The sequence below is a fragment of the Marmota marmota genome, unplaced genomic scaffold (assembly GCF_001458135.2).
Source record: "Marmota marmota marmota unplaced genomic scaffold, marMar, whole genome shotgun sequence".
NCBI lineage: Eukaryota > Metazoa > Chordata > Mammalia > Rodentia > Sciuridae > Marmota > Marmota marmota.
The window spans coordinates 35,258,281-35,277,547 of record NW_026000229.1 but is presented as its reverse complement, the minus strand read 5'-3'; the positions used below and the strand labels follow the sequence as shown (position 1 = coordinate 35,277,547).

The 19,267-nt window shown below is 39.7% G+C and overlaps 2 protein-coding genes across 5 annotated transcripts in view; one reads left to right on the top strand and one right to left on the bottom strand.

The window, feature by feature from the left end:
• Window positions 1-397: 397 nt before the first annotated feature.
• On the bottom strand, window positions 398-9,922 carry Zscan29 (zinc finger and SCAN domain containing 29). 3 transcript variants are annotated; one of them, XM_015480742.2, is made up of 5 exons: window positions 9,167-9,922; window positions 8,500-8,704; window positions 5,875-6,567; window positions 4,011-4,481; window positions 398-1,477 (listed from the first exon to the last, which is right to left on the bottom strand). In XM_015480742.2, the coding sequence occupies exons 1-5, from the start codon at window positions 9,482-9,484 to the stop codon at window positions 609-611; spliced, it is 2,556 nt and encodes an 851-aa protein (XP_015336228.1). In that variant the 5' UTR covers window positions 9,485-9,922; the 3' UTR covers window positions 398-608. The 3 variants fall into 3 exon arrangements, with proteins under 3 accessions (XP_015336228.1, XP_015336230.1, XP_048649234.1); XM_015480744.2 differs by having other exon boundaries at window positions 5,875-6,564; XM_048793277.1 differs by having other exon boundaries at window positions 5,875-6,530.
• A 751-nt stretch (window positions 9,923-10,673) lies between these two features.
• Window positions 10,674-19,267, top strand: part of Tubgcp4 (tubulin gamma complex associated protein 4) — a 43,304-nt gene continuing 34,710 nt past the window's right edge. For both annotated transcript variants that reach the window (XM_015480747.2, XM_015480746.2), the window contains exons 1-5: window positions 10,674-10,955; window positions 15,755-15,883; window positions 17,735-17,857; window positions 18,184-18,237; window positions 18,683-18,739. In XM_015480747.2, coding sequence (XP_015336233.1) covers window positions 10,878-10,955; window positions 15,755-15,883; window positions 17,735-17,857; window positions 18,184-18,237; window positions 18,683-18,739 — 441 coding nt within the window. In that variant the 5' untranslated portion in view covers window positions 10,674-10,877. The remainder of the gene's footprint in view (window positions 10,956-15,754; window positions 15,884-17,734; window positions 17,858-18,183; window positions 18,238-18,682; window positions 18,740-19,267) is intronic.

The following is a 19,267-nucleotide window of genomic DNA, read 5'->3' as shown; positions in this document are numbered from 1 at the left end:
AATGCTCTACCACTGAGCCACAATCCCAGCCCCAGAATACCTGTTTTTTGACAAAAAGATTCACAGGACAGAACCAAGATGGACATTCAGTTCTCCAAGATAAATGAAGAATGTGCCTGACAAATATGTCACTCTAAGCACAGGCTTAAGTAAGCAGGATTCTTTTTAGCATTTTCATTACGATATAAAGAAGAGCTAGACCCAATTAATGAGTAGTCTTACAACTTCTCTCTGAAATGCTGCTGTGATGGATTTTTCCAACTGAAATGCAGCTGAATGACAAGATGAGTCAAAAAAAGATGTATATCAAATTCCTAAGCTCTACTACCATGTTATCTCTATTAAGGGAACAACATAGGCACTGAGAGGAAAAGATGGGTTTCAGATACAGGCAAGGTGAAGGACTGAAATCTTCCTTTTATTCTTAAAATGATTGCATTGGGAATTTGGCTATAGGTGTAGAAGAAACTTAAGGAACAAACAATGATATAAACCCTAAGGATTACTTCTTAGGCCAGTTGGGCACAGAATAGGAGATGGATCTTGATATTGGAACTTCCCAAACAATAAATGTACTTAGGCTCTTTTCTTTATTTATCCTTAGAGGCTTACTTAGGTGCTGACTGTGACAAAAGCTTTTCTCGTGTATGGATTTCTCGGTGTTTATTAAGGGCAGAACTTTTACTGAAGCACTTGCCACAGTCATAACATCCATAGGGTTTCTCTCCTGTGTGGGTTCTGTGATGTGCACGTAAGTCAGAACTCTTACTGAAACTCTTTCCACAGTCAGGACACACATGAGGTCTCTCTCCTGTGTGTATCCTCCGATGTGCACTGAAATGAGAACTGTTATTGAAGCTTTTTCCACACTCTTCACATTGATAGGGCTTTTCTCCTGTGTGAGTTCGCTGGTGAATAATAAGGCTTGAGCTCTGATTGAAGCGTTTTCCACACTCACCACATTGATAAGGTTTCTCTCCTGTGTGGATTCTCCTATGGGTGATGAAATTTGAACTGTCACGGAAACTTTTCCCACAGTCAAGACACTTATAAGGTTTCTCTCCAGTGTGGATTCTCCGGTGTCTAATGAGGCGGGCACTCCGACTGAAGCTTTTCCCACAATCAGCACATTTATATGGATTTTCTACCTGGGGGGAAATCTGATGTGTGAGATGGGAGTTTGGGCCAAAGCTTTTACCATATCTGAGATATTTAAAGGGTTTCTCTCCCAAGCAAAGTCTTTGATGACTTATGATTTTACCTAAACTCTTCTCTGAGAGTGTCAGTTTTCCTCTCTTCTCCTCTAGTGTCTTTTCCCATGGTCTTCCTGATCTACATTCACTCTCACTGTCTTTACCTTGTTTAAGATAACGGGGAATTCTCCTTTCAGACCTTGCAAGTAATGTCCTATGCAGTTGTACTTCCTCAGAAATATCCCGTTTTGAATTCTCTTCATTCTCAAATCCAGCTTCAAAACCTGGTGTAAGAACAGAATTAAAAAGTTATCCATTTCCTTAATTATATGTGCCAGGGAAAGCAAACCTGGGAAAAACTAATATTATCCTAGATGATGAAATATAAAAAAATTAGGGAACTCTTGATCCCAAATTACTAATAGTATTAAAATCCCAAAGTTTTACTTCTTTACTTAGTAAACTATCACATGTTTCTCAGCTGCATAATCCACATAAGAGTTGGCTAATATATTCTTTAACACTTCTTGAGTAGCCAGGATCTTTAGAAAGTCCTCTCAGTAAAAGAAAGTTTTAGAGAAGACTATCACTATGTGTATACAGGAAAGATACTTTCTAATGCTGTATTTTTGCTACATCTCAGATCTATTATTGTATTCTTGTTCGTGTTCTTTGCCAGTAACTAAAAGGATTAGAAGAAAATGTCCAGGAAAACGTTTTGGGAAACTTCTGTATTCAGAAAGAATTCTCATAAATCCCCTCCCCTTCAAATTCCAATATATGGTGTAAATAAATACAGTAGAAAAATATTTAGTATCTTTCAAAGAAAAGGACTTCAGGGCTGGAAGTGTAGCACAGCTGTAGAGCACTTGCCTGGCTTGCATGAGGTACTGGGTTCAATCCTCAACTCCACATAAAAATAAATAAAGACATTGTGACCATATATAACTAAAAAAATATTTTAAAAAAGGACTTGTGAGAGAAAAACTTTACTAGGATATGTCTAAAACATTTTCTTCGCTTAAATAAATAAATAGAATAATAGATACGTAGATAAATAAATAAATTTCCAAAAACATCTACCCTAATACCCAAGCATTCTGCTACAGCAACATTTTACTATTCTAAGTACCACATGCCAGGCTTCTTTGGGCCTAGGCTCTGAAAATTTGTACTTATTCAGATGTTTTATGTAAACTTTGGGTCCCAAATTCCCAAGACTAAATCTAAGAGCAAAAGAATGCTGAATGTCAGTCTGTATGTATCACTTAATGCAGTACCTACGCATGAGTCTAGTTTTATGAGATGCTCCATGAAATAGAAATTCACTAGATTAGCCCAAAATCTCAGAACTTCAAATATGTGAGTGTATTGTGAGCCTCTAATAGGTCTACTTAGTATTTTTTCAAATCTAAAAGTCATTTTTTTGCTGGGGATGTGGCTCAAGCGGTAGCGCGCTCGCCTGGCATGCGTGCGGCCCAGGTTCGATCCTCAGCACCACATACAAAAACTAAAAAATAAATATTAAAAGTCATTTTTTAGTAGAATACACTAATAAATATCCCATGGAATTGAGGTTCATGGGACATCCTTAAAGAATGTTGATGAACAGACTATGAAACCTGTAATCCCAGTGGCTTGGGAGGTTGAGACAGGAGGATCTTGAGTTCAAAGCCAGCCTCATCAAAAACAAGGTGCTAAGCAACTCAGTGAGACCCTGTCTCTAAATAAAATACAAAAATAGAGCTGGGGATGTGGTTCATTGGTAGAGTGCCCCTGAGTTCAATCCCCAGGACCCCCAAAAAAGACTGTGGAAGTAGCCATGGCACATGTCTATAATCCCAGCAGCTCGGGAGGCTGAGGCAGGAGGATCATGAGTTCAAAGCCAGCCTCAGCAAAAGCAAGGCTCTAAGTAACTCAGTGAAACCCTGTCTCTAAATCAAATATAAAATAGGGGGAGATGTGGCTCAGTGGTGGAGTGCCCCTGAGCCGAATAATAATAATAATAATAATAATAATGTGAAAACCATTATTTCTTGAACACCTACTATGTGCCCAGGCACTGTGACAGGTGCTTCATTTATATCAACCCTGACAGTGTTTTTGTTTTTGTTATGCAGTGCTGGAGACTGAACCCAGGACTTTACACATTAGCCAAATGTTCTATCATGGAGCTACCCAAGCCCAAGGTCTAAGCAACACTGGGGCTTAAGTAACTTGCTCTAAAGTCAATCAGTTAATAAACAACACAGCCCAGATTCACATACATATATAGGTACAACTCCAAAAATCACAACTCTTCTTCCCACCTGGAAGGAAGCCATATATTTTTTTTTTAATGCAGCAGCTAAGATTCAGTCAGTTTCCACAGAAATCTCTGATTTCTACAAAAGTTATCTAAAGAAAAGGGTTGTCAAGTTTTCACATGTGAAGAACACAGACTTACAGCTAATATACTTGCTGAAACTAGAAGAAAAACATGCATGAGAGCCAACTTTTAATTCATCCTATTATGGGTACATGACATGAAAAAGTTATCCAATTCCCTAACAGGTAAACAGGATGAAATCTGAGCAGCACACACATAAATGACAGCAAATTTACAGTTTACCACTATCTCAGAACGTGAAAAGACAAATCACATGAATAAGTTAACCTCAGCTCACTAAGCTAACAGGAAACAAGGGGGAAGAAATAAACGTAAAGAAGAATCCATGAAAGCTGGGTAGAGAGGCCAGTTCTCAATCTGATGGTTTTTTTCTCTAAATCCCATTACTTCTCTTTTACGTTTTGTCGTAAGAAGTAAAATAATCTTACCACTGGGACTCTGGAATAAGACTGGAGCACGGTTCATGACAGCCCCTGGGGGTATCTCAGTATCCTCTTCATCATCATCAGAATCTTCTTCTATGGCCTCTTCTGCATCCTCAGCTTGCTTCTCAACTTCTTCCTCACTGTTTCCCTGGATGGGGCAAGACACTATCTCTTCTTCCTGGCCATCACTAGATGGAACTGCAACCTGGGCACTCACCAAAGCATCCATCTCCTCAAAAAATGCACAGGTCTCTGGTGCTTGGCCATTCTTGACTTTCCGATAGCTGGTTTGTAGGCTTTTAAATTTGGTCCGACACTGCTCTGGAGTCCTGAGGAAGCCATATTCCCATAATCTCTCAGCCACTGCTCCATATAACTGGCTATTGCGATGACAGTTACGGAGGGCTTCATAAAACTGAGTCTCACTAAGAATTGCAAGGTAAGTCTTGGTCTCTTCATAGCCCCAGTGTACACCTGCCACCAGAAGAGAAATTTCAGCACTACTTAAACCAGATCTTTAGAGCTGCAATGACTCAGTCCTATCTACTGCATCAAGAAAAATGATTTAGGCTGTAGGTGTAGTTCAGTTGTAGAGCACATGCTTATCATGCATGAGGCCCCATGTTCTATCCTAGCACCAAAAGAAAATAAAAATCACCTAAGATCACTCCTAGATTAAAACTTCATGTTTTAATTAAATACTTTATGTTTTCAGGATCTATATGCTTCTGTATATCCTTTAGCAAATTCAGCAAACTTTAAAAAAGACCTTTCCATCTGATCACTGAAACAATTATTATGTATACTAAAGCAAGTGTATAGAATCCATTTCCCCATCCTTCTAGTGTTTTTCTGGAATTCTGAAAACTAGTATACCACCGATTAGGGTAAGAAGACCCTCAATTAGTTGTTTCATCCACAATGTGTTATCCTTAAGTTCTCTGATCACTCATTTTCCACCAGTCCTATTTCCTTATGAATTCATTTTCCCACAGAATGACTTAAAACCCTAAGGAACTGCCTCTTTCCAGAATCATACTGCTGCCAAATTTCTAGTATGGCCTTTCTTCATTTGCCACAATTTCAATGAAGCAAGCCCAGCAATAGCATAGACTTGAAGGGTATAAAATAAGGACCTTATAGTCATGCATGGTATTCAGGGAGTATAGGATGGACAGGAGCCAGATTGAGGAAGGAAGCAAGAGCAAACTGTCTCCTTGAACACATGCTAGTGCTGCACGTCCCCCACTTGGGGTAGTACTTTCAGGAAAGGATATTAGGATGATTATAGTCTCTGCTCCCTGAAGGTGCCCAAGGTGGATAGAAAGAGGGTTCAAATACTCTTCCTCTCACCTGAGAGCCAGTTGGACATTATTTTCCTTCCATGATTCTCCACTCACTGTGAGTAAAGGAGAACAGGAAAGAATTGGAAGAAAGAGAAAAGGTAGTGGGAAAAAGATGAAAAGAACAAAGATAATGAGAATAAAAGCATTTAGCACATGAGCAACATTTATGACTTACCTATATTTATATTAATGATGGAAAAAATAAAGAAAAGATAATAAAATACAACATTTTTTTCAATGAGCCTGCAATGATTTTATAATCAGGAAAAATATTTTAATAAAGGAATGGAATGATATTCTTTTTCAAGACACTCTTGAATTTTCTGAGTGTATTTCTTTCAAAAACCAACTGACTACTTACTATTATCTTCCTTACTATTATTTTCCCCCAAAACATAATGAACTATATATAGAATTGAAAAAAAGGGACCAAACTGGCAGGTGGCATATTCTAGACTCCATATGCAGCCTCACTGCTCCTCAATTCTAATCCCAAACCCCCCAGAAGAAAAACTTCTTACCACTTGGGCTTCGGAACAGGACAGGTGCAGTTGAGTCCTGGGGGGTGGCCTCCAGGTCCAATTCATCACTGTCAGAAGCCTCAGCCAAAGCTGTTTCTGCTCCTTCCTCATGCTGCCAGGCCTCCTGTCCTGGCTCCTTAGTCTCTGCATCACTACTCACCTGGCCAGAATGAGAGGCTGTCTCTTCAAGGCCATTACTAGGCAGAGCAATGACCTGAGCTCTCATCAGTGCCTCCATTTCTTCAAAGAAGGGGCAGGTCGCAGGTGGGTGGCCACTCTTGACTTTCCTATAGCTCTTCTGAAGACCTTTGAACTTTGTCCGACACTGTTCCAGGGTTCGGAAGAAACCATACTCCCGGAGTCTCTCAGCCACAGACCCGTATACTTGGCTGTTTCGATGACAGTTTTGGAGAGCCTCATAAAATTCAGTTTGGCTAAGAATTGCAAGGAGAGTTCTGGTCTCTTCATAGCCCCAGTGTACACCTGTCACCTTCTCATCCTCAAAGCCCCAGTGATCCTTTTCCACCCAGTTTCTCTCTCTCTTGGATGATAGTATATCAGCATGTACTTGTCTATCACCTGTGTGGCTGCCTTTTGGGACTTCTTTCTCTTTGGAGCTCAGCAGATCTGAGATCCATGGCTCTCCGTGCTCCAACCTGGAGACCACACCGGATTTAGGAAATGGAAATCCTGCTTACAGAGAAGCAAACAAAGGGAATCATAGTTTGGACTGACTATACAAAACATGTCTGAATTCAGTTCTGCTTTTTTTTTATCCAAGGGATTATAAAGGAAGTATCTAGGGAAATGTTTTCAGAAAGTTCAGTTGAGTTGAAGAATGGGGAAAATATAGGAAACCTCAAAAGATAAAAAGTATTTTATTTTCCAGAGCAGAGTGACAAGAGAGGAAAAGGTTCAGTTGAATGTTCAGAGTTAATAATTCTATTCCAAGTTGCTCCCTAGCCTTCTGAACCATTATTTACAGGTTGTAGCACTGCTAGAAATAGTTACCTCCTGTCTCCTATTCTTTACTCAGGCTACAGAAGTAAACAGTGATTTCAGAGGAGAGGGGAGAAGAGATTGTCTTCAACTCATCTGTTTCCTTCATACTCAGGCATCAAATTCTATAACTGTTTCTCTTAATACATCCTTCTTCTCCATTCCTGTTTCCAGACCCTGGATCCTCTCACTTGTGGATAACTGCAGCAGTCACCCGAACTTCAGGCTCTTTTTTAAAAATATTTTTTAGTTGTAAAGGGATCTTCTATTTATTTATTTATATGTGGTGCTGAGGATTGAACCCAGGGCCTCACACATGCCAAGTAAGTGCTCTAACATTGAGCCACAACCCCAGCCCCGAACTTCAGGCTTTTGCTTCCTTAGTTCACACACTATTCTGCTGAGCCTTAACCCTTAACCTTAGTGCCTTGCACTGTCCATTTCTGTTTATTTTTTCCTTCCCAGAACAACTACACTGTTATTCACCACTCGGTACCTTTCCTTTAACTTCCTTTCTCCTACCCAAACTCAACCCATCCTTCAAGAAGCTATACTTGCCAATGCCTTCAAGAGGCCTTCACTACAGCCCTACCTCATCTCCATTCTTTCAAACCCCCACAGTACTTACACTGTTAAGTTGTTGTTAAGCATTGTTTCAATACAGTTCTGTTTAGCACATATTTATAGTTTGCAATCATATTGTAAGCTCTTTGAGGATAGGTACCTTTTCTTATTGTAGAGTACCCTGCAAAATGTTGAGCACATTGTAGGTGTTTAGGAACTGATAAACTCTGCAAGTCTGTGTGTGAGGTTAGAGGATTTCACCTGAAAGACTAAACCGAAATGAATATCAAACTTCAAGAAAGATAAGATCAGAATTCAAAGGAACTTCAACAAGTTTTAAATGAAATCATCAAAGGGGGAAAAAAAACAAACAAAATGGAGTTCACTAGAGTACAAAGAAGAAAAACAAGTTCTACCAATCAAGACCAAGAATAAGAGACTAGGTACAAAGGCACTGAAGAAAAGATATGAAAGTTACTAGGTGAACAAAAAGCCTCCCATAATTATGAGTTGGGCTATACTGAAAGAAGATATTGCAAAATTCTGAAGTAAAATTCTTAACTCAGCCTCTACCTAACACACCCTCACTGGAATAATACACATAATTTTGTTCTCCACAATTATCATATTTGGAGAACTTAAAAGTTCCAAATGAGAGAATAATAAAAGCTAAGGTCTAGAGAATAGAGATTATGGGGGAAAGCTTAAAAACACAAGTATGATTTAATTTGGAGAAGTAAAACAACTAAAAGATGTGCTCACCAGTATAGAAAAGCATTTTTATCTAGAAAATATGATCTACTATTACCATTACTATCAGAATAATTCCAAGTCCTGATAAAAACTAGGAAGTCATTCTCTTAAAAGACTTATCAAAAGAGGACATATAAGAAGACAATATACTGGCGGGCTGTCTACAATATACTGCATGTCTTCAGGGAGACCCAATAACCACACATTCTATGATTTCCACTGAAATCCCTTTCCCACTCACTATCCCCAACCCTACTTCCCAACTTAGAATGGCATTCTAACTTCCCATATGAATCTACTACTCCTCACCACTCCTTTGAAAAGGTCTGAGCTTCTCCTTTGGGTTCATCTGTTCCTGTGGTTCCAGGTCTGGACTTCTTGCCCACTCTTTCTTGGGTACATTCCTGGGCTGGGGTTCCATTGACTCCTGCTGAACACTTAAGAACTCTCGTGATGATTTCAGGGGTGTCATCTTCTCCAAGTGCACTTCCTGCCCCTTCACAGAGACTGTGACCTAGAAACAACCCCCATCAATTGTCACTGCAAGATCATAGTGAGAGGCATTCCCAGAGGAGATTATTTAATTCACCCAGAGTTCAGAGTTCATCCTTCTAGGTTAAGGCTAGAGTTGTAGGGGTATTGGGAGGTTATAGCAAAGCCCTTATTCCATTATCATTAGCTTAAAGCAGCTGGAACACCAGAAGGAAAAGACCAAAGCAGTAAGCAACAGGATGGGGGGCGGGGAATCCTCTTTCTTCCCCATCAAGTAAGAAAGTATGAAATGAACAAAAATTCATTGTGACAAGAAAGGTGAGGTTACACACAGGTAGAATCTTCATGCGAGCACCATCTGAAAAAGTTACCTGTTGCAGACCAGAAGTATAAGGGAGACTTGTGCCTGTCTGTACTTTAAATTGGCCCTCTACCCTTGCCCCTTCCCAGTCTCACACTTCTGAATTTCCCCTTCCCTTCTCACCGAAGGTCCATGTCTTCCAGGCTCTCTTTCTAAATCTTCCACCAGTGTCACTGCCTCCTCTCCATTTTCTGGACATTGTTCCTGTACCAAATTCTGGATCTCCCCAGGTAAGACAGTCAGGAACTGCTCTAGTACCAACAATTCTACAATCTGTTCCTTGGTACGCACTTCTGGCCTCAGCCACCGACAACAAAGTTCCCAGAGTTGGCTGAAAGCCTCCCGAGGTCCAGCCACCTCATGGTAATGGAATTTCCTGAAGCGTTGTCTTAAGGTTTCAGAGTTAGGGCCATTCCCTCTCAAAGTGGGTTTGGCCATCATTCATAGCAGAAAGCAGCTTCCCTTTAATTAAGAGTCAGAGTTCCAGGGTTTACACCTATCTTCCCATGTCCTTGAAGAATTAAATGAAGATGAGTCTCTCTCTGTGTAAAAGAAGTTTCTTCCTAGAGTAGAGATGACACTAACAGAGGAATGTATTCACATGTCTACAGCCTTGCCAGAGCAGGCCTAACTTCTTACATGCTCCAAGTGGTCATCTAAGTGGCACCATTCTCAGGGCAGCAAGTTAACAATGAGCAAGAAGGATGACCTTTAAAAAGCTGCACTTCTTGACGACTTACAGGGCAGCCCCAGGAAGCTGCAGAAAATAGTACTATCTGCTCCTTTCCCACTTTCTCCGAATCTGATCTCATTTAACTCCCCAGATCAATGTTGCACCGTGAGTTCGAACCATATGGGGGCTCAAGAGGATCTAAAGACCATCCTGTGGAAGGCAACAAAAAGCCTCTCTCCAGGGGTCACGGCTGATCTCCCCTAGTACCTCCAGTCCTTCCCGAGGACCTCTGCGTCCACCCCGTCCCCTCGGGCTACAAACTATCGATTTCCAGTCCACGCAAAAATCAAGTACTGAATATCAAGTCTTTGTTTTCCTTCACAGTAAAAGAACCGCTCAGCAAGGGAGTTACTGACGTGAAACCTCGCGTTTTAAAGTTGGTTTTGAGTACGGAAGCAAGGACTGGAGAACTTGAAGAGAGTCACACTGAATTGATGGAGAGAGGAAGTCCCAGGGGCAGTAGAAATGAGTTTCCTGAGAACGAGCTTGGGCGCTGGCCAGGGACTCTGAGTACTACGGATTCGAAGGCGCCGAGCTCTGCTCAATAAGCTGAGGGTGCGGCGTTCCGGACTCTTTGTCTTGGCTCCCTTCTGGCCGGGTCACTCTCAGAGATGTAGCGCAATCCCTCCAGAGGCTTCTGACCGGGCTAAGCCACCCTGAGGGCACCCTCTGGCCCCACCCTGGCAGCGTCTCCCGCTAGAGCTGTCCCCAAACCCACTTGCATCTCTGCCCCTAAGCCAGCCTCACCCACTCGGGAAAGAACCCAGCCCGGGTTCCACAGTCGCTCAGTCCAGCTCCCAAGCCGGAAGTTCGAGCCGGCAACTCGGGGCACCGGGGGCGCATGCGCAAAGGCAGCTACCAAAACTCCAGAACTGGAGCTAGCAGTGCGCCCAGCCGAGCTCGGTACACTTCCGGGACGCGGCGCGCTGGTTCCTTCCCGGCTTCCCGTCAGCTCCTCTGGCTGCAGTTGCTAGGGCGGGTTCAGGGTAAACCGCCTAAGCCAGAGGCCAGTGCGTGTGTCGAAGAGGAGGCACCCTTGGCGTGGTCGCCTGGAGGGGCGCTGAAGGAGGAAGCGACGTATCTAAGGATTCCGCCGTGGGAATGATCCACGAACTGCTTCTGGCTCTAAGCGGGTACCCAGGATCCATATTCACCTGGAACAAGAGGAGTGGCTTGCAGGTACAGTGTTGGGTTCCGAGCGCGGGAACCAGCTAATGTAGAATCCGTGCACCTGAGCCAGTGCCTGTAGGCGGAGTCTGAAGGGCAGGGCTTGCAGCACTGGGTAGCGTTTTCCTGGCCAGGTCACTGGAGCGCAGTTCGAGGGGCCCGCTGTGGATGTAAACGCCTTGAGGGCGCCGGGCCTAGGATGAGAAACCGAGGGCCGATCCTGAATGGTCCCTCCTTTGAGGGGGCCTTCCTAAGGTCGAGGAGTCTGAGCGAGAATTGCTGGGGAACTGGATATAAAAGTGTACTTTTATATTTTCACTCTTGCATTCTGTTTCAAACTAAGTTTTAAAGGCTGTTCCAAATTCACAGCTTTCAGCACACATAAGTGCTCAGCAAATTTTGCTGAATGAAAAAATGAATTCTAGAGTATGCGGTGTTTCCCTTATTACTCCTTTCCCACTGGGTGAAAAACTTGGTAGGGGACCATTATTCCTTACTGCACTAGGTAAAGAACTTGGGAGGAGTCCTTCTTGTAGTCAGAAATGTTAGAGGAGGAAGGGCTGTGTGGTAAATATTGTGCATGGGCTTTATCACATTTAATCCTCACAGCCGCCTATATTCCTTTTACAGAATGTTAACTCCCATGGTCGTGGCTAGTAATTAGCAGAGCTTAAATTTGAACCCAGATCTCTTGCTCCAGTATCTGAACTACTCGTCTAATTCTGCTTCTAAGAATATTACCTAATTCTTTCAACTCGGTAATCTAAGTATTTTTAGCCGCAGTTTACAAATGAGCAAAACTGAAGCTCAGAAAGCTTTATGCAAAAGTAAGTTACGGATATAGGTCTGTCTGATGTAGATAAGGTGGATGGGCAAATTACATTCTTGGTCACTAAAAGCTATAAGTCAAATAGATTTCTCCTTTTCTTTGTGAATTTGATTTTGGGGTTTGGGAGTTTAGGTGAATTTTTTGAATCGTTAATTTTTGTGTGTAAGATCTTTGAAGACTGGGTTGGTATTTCATTTTTCCCCTGTAGAACTCACAATGCCATATAGGAATACAATGTTCCAAAAGTATTTGCGGGTACTTGAATATTTTAACTAAAAAAGAGATAATAAATTATAGAAAAAGGGCTGGGGAGGCAGAGAAGAGCGCCACAACTAAATCATTATCTCCTTTCCTTCCTTTCTTATTTAAATATCTCAAGCAGATATTTTCCTCAGAGAGAAGTCTCTTCATCAGAAAAATTTTCTCTGACCACGTTTTTAAATTACACATCCTTGGGGCTGGGGCTGTAGCTCAGTGGGAGAGGACTTGCCTAGCATGTGTGAGGCACTGGGTTCAATCCTCAGCACCACATAAAAGTAAATAAATAAATAAAGGTATTCTGCCCATCTACAACTAAAAAAAATATTTTTAAATAAATATCCTTCCCTTATACCATTATTTTCTATCACAGCAATTTATTTATTTCCTTTCTGAGACTAATGAAAGTTCATAATTATTTAATGCTAGTACCTGTGTATAGCCTTTTTTCCTGCATAGATAGCCCTTGGTGGCAAAGACCACATGGTATTCATTCATGTACTCAGAATACAATTTCTGCCACACAGCAGGTGCTGGTATTTATGAAAGAAGACAAAAGCAGCAAATAGTGCTTACTTTCAAAAGAGCAGTGTTTTTCACATTTGGTTAAAAGGAAAAATTGTCACAAATGCCTAGGGATTATGAAACATTTTTATTGTAATATCGAATGTATGTCCACATGAAACTAGATCTAAACTCAAGCATATTGCTCTTTGACAGCCATAAAAACAAGTAGTTTTACAAGTTAAATTAATCAAAACTACAACATTAAGAAATTCAAATTAACACTATTCTAATGCAAAGTTTCTCAACCTGCATTATTGACATTTTAGGACTGGGTAATTCTTTATTGTAGGGGTTGTCCTGCGTACTGTAGGATGTTAATTAGTTCTATAGCTTACTCACACTAGAAGCCAGTAGCATCCCCCGAATTGTGACAACCAAAAATGTCTCCATACATTGCCAAATGTCCCATTTGCTGTATGCTTGGCACATGTGCTTTTCATATATTAGCTTATTTAATTCTCACAATTATTATCTTCACTTATAGGTGTGAAAATTGTCCCTGACTGAAAAACACAGTTTTGAGCCAGGTGTGGTGGCACATGCCTATAATTTCAGTGGCTTGAGAGGCTGAGGCAGGAAGATTGTGGGTTTGAAGTCAGCCTCAGCAACTTAGCAAAGCTGTAAGCAAACTAGTGAGACACTGTCTCAAAAACAAAAAGGGCTGGGGATGTAGCTCAGTGGTTAAGTGACCTTGGGTTCAATCACTGGTACCAAAATAAACAAAAACACAGATCTGATATGACATATAATATTTTCTGAAACTAAAGTAGCAACACTGAGTTTAAAAGAATGACTTTAACTACAGATCTGGCTCTATAGTTTCTATTTTTACTTCAATAATTCTAATGTATAGAATGCCAGTTAATATGAGTATGTTATACAAAATTATTTCAGAAGCCTCAAGATATCATTTGGTATTTCAGAATAATTAGACCTTAAACTTTTCTAAAACTGCCAACAAGAAATGCTCAAATGCCAGTTATAATGGGGATATCACTTGATAACTGGATAGAGAAGTGTTGTTAGTAATTTAAAAATTGCTTATATGTATTGAGCACTTGCTGTATGCTTGGCACATGTGCTTTTCATATATTAGCTTATTTAATTCTCACAATTATTATTTTCACTTATAGGTGTGAAAATTGAAGCACAGAGAGGTGTAGTCGCTTACCTAAACTTTCAAGCAAATAAGAGGCAGCTCAGGGATTTAAACCCAAGCAGTCTCCAAAGATCAAAGATTGTTAAGCACTGTGTCAGGCTACCTCCTAAATTTGTAACTTGAAGATATGATTAATGTTGTGTCATTAAAATCTATATTAAATAGATTCCTAACAAAGTCATTGTGGCTCAGTGACAAAGGTTCTTTGCCTGTTTATTACTGTCATATAAAGATGGCATCCATAAAGTACAATACTCACAATATGAACATGTAATATGCCAAGTTGTTTTAAAGTAATAACTGAATGGTTTTGTTCATTCTTTTATGTCTGAATGTTAACACACTGCCTGGGATAAAGTAGGTGTTCATTAAAAGTTGGTTGATTCTCCAGGAAAGATATACAAATGGCCAACACACATATGAAAAGATGCTTAGAAAAATACAAATCAAAACCACAATGAAACACTGCTTCACATCCTTTTGGATGGTTACAACTAAAAAAATAATAATAATAATAGAAAATAAATCTTGTGGAGAAATTAATACTCTTGTGCATTGTTGGTGGGAATGTGAAATAGTACAACCACTGTGAAAAATTAAATAGCAATTCCTAAAAAAAAGAAGCATAGAATTACCATTATGACCAGCAATTCCACTTCTGGGAATATACCCAAAAGAAATAAAAGCAAGGTCTCAAAAGATATTTTTATATCCATGTTCATAAAGCATTATTCACAATACCAAAAGTTAGAAACAATTCATGTGTCCATCACCTGATGAATGAATAAACAAAATGTGGTGTGTGGTGTGTGTATGTATGTATATATACATATATACATACACACACACACACACACACATATACACAGTGTAAAGGAAGGAACTCTGACATATTTTACTTCATAGATGAACCTTGAGGACATTATACTAAGTGAAATAAACCAGTTCTGAAAGAACAAATATATGATTCTACTTATATGAGGCAATAATGTATCATATTATTCTAGAGACAGAGTAGAGTGGTGATTGCCAGGGGTTGGAGGCAGAAGAAGGAGTTAGTGTGTAATGGGTACAGAGTTTCAGTTAGGAGAAATGAAGAAGTTATGGAGCTGGATGGTGGTGATGGTTGCACAACAGTGTGAATGTGTTTAATGCCATTGAATTCTGTGCTTAAATATGGTTAAAACAATAGGCTTTGTGTTTTTTGCCACATTTTAAAAATGTGGTTGAACAAATATATTTCACTACTTTTTTTATTATATTATTATTTTAAGTTGTAGATGGACACAGTACTTTTATTTTATTTACTTATGTTTATGTGGTGCTGAGAATTGAACCCAGTACCTCACCTGTACTGGGCATGTGCTCTACCACTGAGCTACTACTGTAGCCCATCCACTACTTTAAATTTGAATTGCTGTGAAACTTTTATACAGCTAGGTTATAATTTGTCCTTCATTTAAATTAAAAATAGAAATGCAAATATAAATAAATTTATATGGCTAGTTACAAGGTACTATTACAAATTATAGTGTATTTACATTAATTTTAGAGATTTAATGCAATGAAAACAAAATTTAAAATTTTATAGGGAATTTGTAAATCCTAAAAATATGTCTGCAGACCCTTGTTTGAGCAATACTGCTAAGAGACTTTGTTGGAACCAAGTCAAAAACCCTCACATTCTATAGACTATCCTCTGAAGATTGCATACGAAATAGGTAATAGTGGCTGCCTCTGGGGAGGTTGACTTATCTTTAATGTACACTATTTACCATATGTTAACCTATTTGAGAAGCAAGTAGGTCAGAACAGGGAATACCACCTTTGAAGTGGTTTGGAAATACCTTTCGGAATTTACCAAACTTAAGTGGGCATCTTAAGGAAAATAACAAGAAAGGAAAAGATAAGATAGTATGAAACATTTTAAGCACCCCAAAAATATGGGGCAGTGGCCAGCAGGCATCAATGTTTTTGTCAACGTCCCTCTTCTTGCAGGTGTCCCAGGACTTTCCGTTTCTCCACCCCAGTGAGACCAGCGTCTTGAATCGACTCTGCCGGCTTGGCACAGACTATATTCGCTTTACTGAGTTCATTGAACAGTACACAGGCCATGTGCAGCAACAGGTGGGATTCTGATCTCAGGATGTAAACCTTTAGAGGGTAGAAACTGTCAAGCTTTCAGTGAATTCATTGGTGATTCGTGTGAAATAAATTAAGAATTTCTCATCACTGAAAATAAGAGAAGGCAAGGTTGCCAATTGTTTTTTTGTATATGACGCTTAAAAGAAAAGACGGTATCCTCAGCTTGGCACCGTGGTGCAAACCTGTAATCCCAGCAGCTTGGGAGGCTAAAACAGGAGGATCACAGGTTCAAAGCCACCCTCAGCAACAGTGAGGGGCTAAGCAACTGAGTGAGACCCTGACTCCAAATAAAGTATAAAACAGGGCTGGGGATGTGGCCCAGTGGTCAGGTGCCCCTGAGTTCAATCCCCAATACTCCTGACCTCCGCAAAAAAAAAAAAAAAAAAAAAAAAGCCTATCTTCTATTAATGTGACTACTTGAATTTTATTGTCCATGATATATGAATTCCTATTTCCTCAAATTTTAAAGAAACCTATAGTAACTTACTTTTTTTCTTAAGAAAAAAAAATAAATCTATTTTCCTTTTCATTTTGTGGTAAGTGAAGATATTCAGTGTTCTGCAATGACAGAAGATCAAAACAAAATTGGCTGGTTGCCAGATTTGAGCTGTTTTCCTATCTGGGCTATTCTTAGGGTGGCTGTAAGGATTTATCTTTAGGAACTACTAGTATACTTTACAGCATCCTCTAGCTACAATATGTTTTCTAACCCCTCATTCCAAGCTTCTTATCACATTTGTTGCTGATTTTTGCTATGTGACCTACCACCACCAGTGTCTGATCACCCAAGTCAGTATGTAGCCAGAGAGACGATCGTCCATCATAACCTCTTACAAATGTTCACCACAGTTCCCCACATAAAAACTACACAAGATGCTCCTACAAAACAAAAACAAAAACAAACAAACAAAAAACCCTTGGAAGTTTCCTGAAAGATAAGCTATATTTGTATATTACCCCTTGATGAGAGTCTCATGACCACCCCGCCATGTTGACTCTCAGATTTATGTTCTTGATGAATTGCCAAGCCAGGCAAGAGAAGATATGTTGGGAGGAAGATTGAGGTCATTTTATTCATTCAGTAAATATTTACCCTCTGTTCAAAGAACTGTGAGAAGCTGAGATACAAAGATGAGTAAAGTATGGTTCCTAGCTTTATGAAGTTCATGGTCTAGTGAGGACGACATCTAAATAAAAGTACAGTTCACTAAGTAGGATGTTACGAAAGCAACAAGGTGGAACTGTTAATTCCCAAGAGAGAGTTAGAAAGGGCTTTGCAGAGGAGATGTGCTTGAGCTGGGTCCTGCAGAAAGAGTAGGTGTTTGTCAGAAAAATGAGGCACACAGACAGAAGTAGAGTACAAGTCCAAATCTGTAGTGGTAAGAGAGAAGCAAAGCACATCTGGTGAACCATGGAAATGAGAATGCACAGCTGGAAGCAGTGAAAGATAATTGTGGAGAAATGGGTCAAGGCCAGAATGCAGAAGTTATTGTGTGCCATGTAGAGGAATTTGGATATTATTCTGGGGCAATAGAAAGCCACCAAAGAGATTTAAGCTGGGAATGATAAGGCCAAAATTGATTTATGGAAAAATCTCCACTGACTTTATAGAGTACTTCTGGTTGGTTGTGACATCTGGGACTGCTTGGAAAATTAAAATACCACATTTTAAAAGGTCAGTGCTCAAAATATCTTCTGCTGGGTGTTCCTCTCTGAAGTATTCCTTTGATTTGTAATTATTTAAATGAAAACAATACCACTAATAAAGGACAATGTCTTCCTCAAGTTTCAGGGCCTGAGCTAAGAAGTTGACTTTTCTTTGTTTGGTTTCAGGACCACCACCCATCTCAGCAGGGATCAGGTGGGCTACATGGAATCTATCTGAGGGCCTTCTGCACAGGGCTGGATTCAGTTCTGCAGCCTTATCGCCAAGCACTGCTTGATTTGGAACAAGAGGTGAGGAAGTGGAGATGTAGGAAGCAATGCTTCTGGGACAGCAGATTGGAGCATAGTCTCAAATCGAAGATGTTCTTTGATAAGGTCAGGTAGTTAAAACTGAGCTATTTGTGGTTGGAGGGTACAGTGTTCTCTCTTTGATCATGCCCAAATCATGATCAAAGTGGCTTAGGAATCATGGCAAAGGTTCCTGAGTGAGCTCTGTAGCGTAGAATTAACACTAAGCCCATTCTCAGATTCTCTTCTAGTTTTATACATGAAATTGATTCAAGATGTTTTTTGTGAAGCCCTAATTACAGTAGTTTTTTACTTGTTTTTTATTTCAGTTCCTGGCTGACCCACATCTCTCCATATCACATGTCAATTACTCCTTAGATCAGGTATGCGTCCAAGTAACAAAATGCCTTGGAATCTGTTGACATTATTAAAATAATCTTATTTATGCCACTCTTTTGAGAATGTTTTTCCTTATAGTACCAGAGTCCAGCATTTTATATTTTCTGCATTTTGTATTCTTTACTACATCAGAACTGCTTAAAGAGTTCCAAATTTAGTTAATAATTAATGTCTCATGTTAATGTTCTCATTGAATTCAATATTAAAAATTATGCCAGCCTCAGAAATAGATACTACTTCTGTCTGCTGTCTTCCTCTTGTTTGCATCCTATCCCCAAATCAAATTGCCTTAGTATATACTAACTCTTGACTGTTCTGTGGTATTGTCATTTGTCTTAACTTGAACTATTTAGAAAAAAAGCATTTCCTGAGTTGATTCTTTTCCCTCTGCATTTGATTAACTACCTTTAATTATTCTCTACTTTGCAGTTCCAACTACTTTTTCCCTCTGTGATGGTTGTAGTAGAGCAAATTAAAAGTCAAAAGGTGAGAACTTTCCTTTTTGCTTTTGCTCTGGCAAATACCAAGGAAATATTAATAATCAAGGTTGCCTTACATTCTTTTTGGTGAAAAATATACTAGTTCTTAGTAGTTTTTTACTTGTTAATTTACTCATTCAACAGAATCTACTTATATATCATGCTAAGTGTCAGAAATATAAAAATAAGGCATGGCCTTGTTTTTAAGCACCACCTGGTTCAGAAAACAGACAAATGTTAATAGATAGATCCAGGAATATTCATGGGGCAAGGTAAAAATGCTACGAATAGTTGGAGGTGAGAGCAATTTACATTAAGGGTATAGAACTGTTGAGTCTGGGTCTTGAGGAGAAGCAGAAAGTTAATTCTTAGAAAGAAGGTGATAGATGTATGGTTAAGGTGCTGGCAGTTTTCTGAGAATTATGAAATCACTGGGTAAAATACAGATGTTTATTAGTTAAACTATGCCTATTCTTGTCCCAAGTTTTCATGATATTCATTGAAAAGTTAAGAGTTCCCAATGTCAAGGAGAATA

Excerpts from the sequence above, each read along its gene's own strand:
- Zscan29 (XM_015480742.2), bottom strand. The coding sequence starts at position 9,484 with ATGATGGCCAAACCCACTTTGAGAGGGAATGGCCCTAACTCTGAAACC. Across the intron at positions 8,705-9,166 it reads CTGGAAGACATGGACCTTCG|GTCACAGTCTCTGTGAAGGG; the intron begins GTGAGAAGGGAA and ends GGTTGTTTCTAG. Across the intron at positions 4,482-5,874 it reads CCTGTTCCGAAGCCCAAGTG|GTGTACACTGGGGCTATGAA; the intron begins GTAAGAAGTTTT and ends TTCTGGTGGCAG.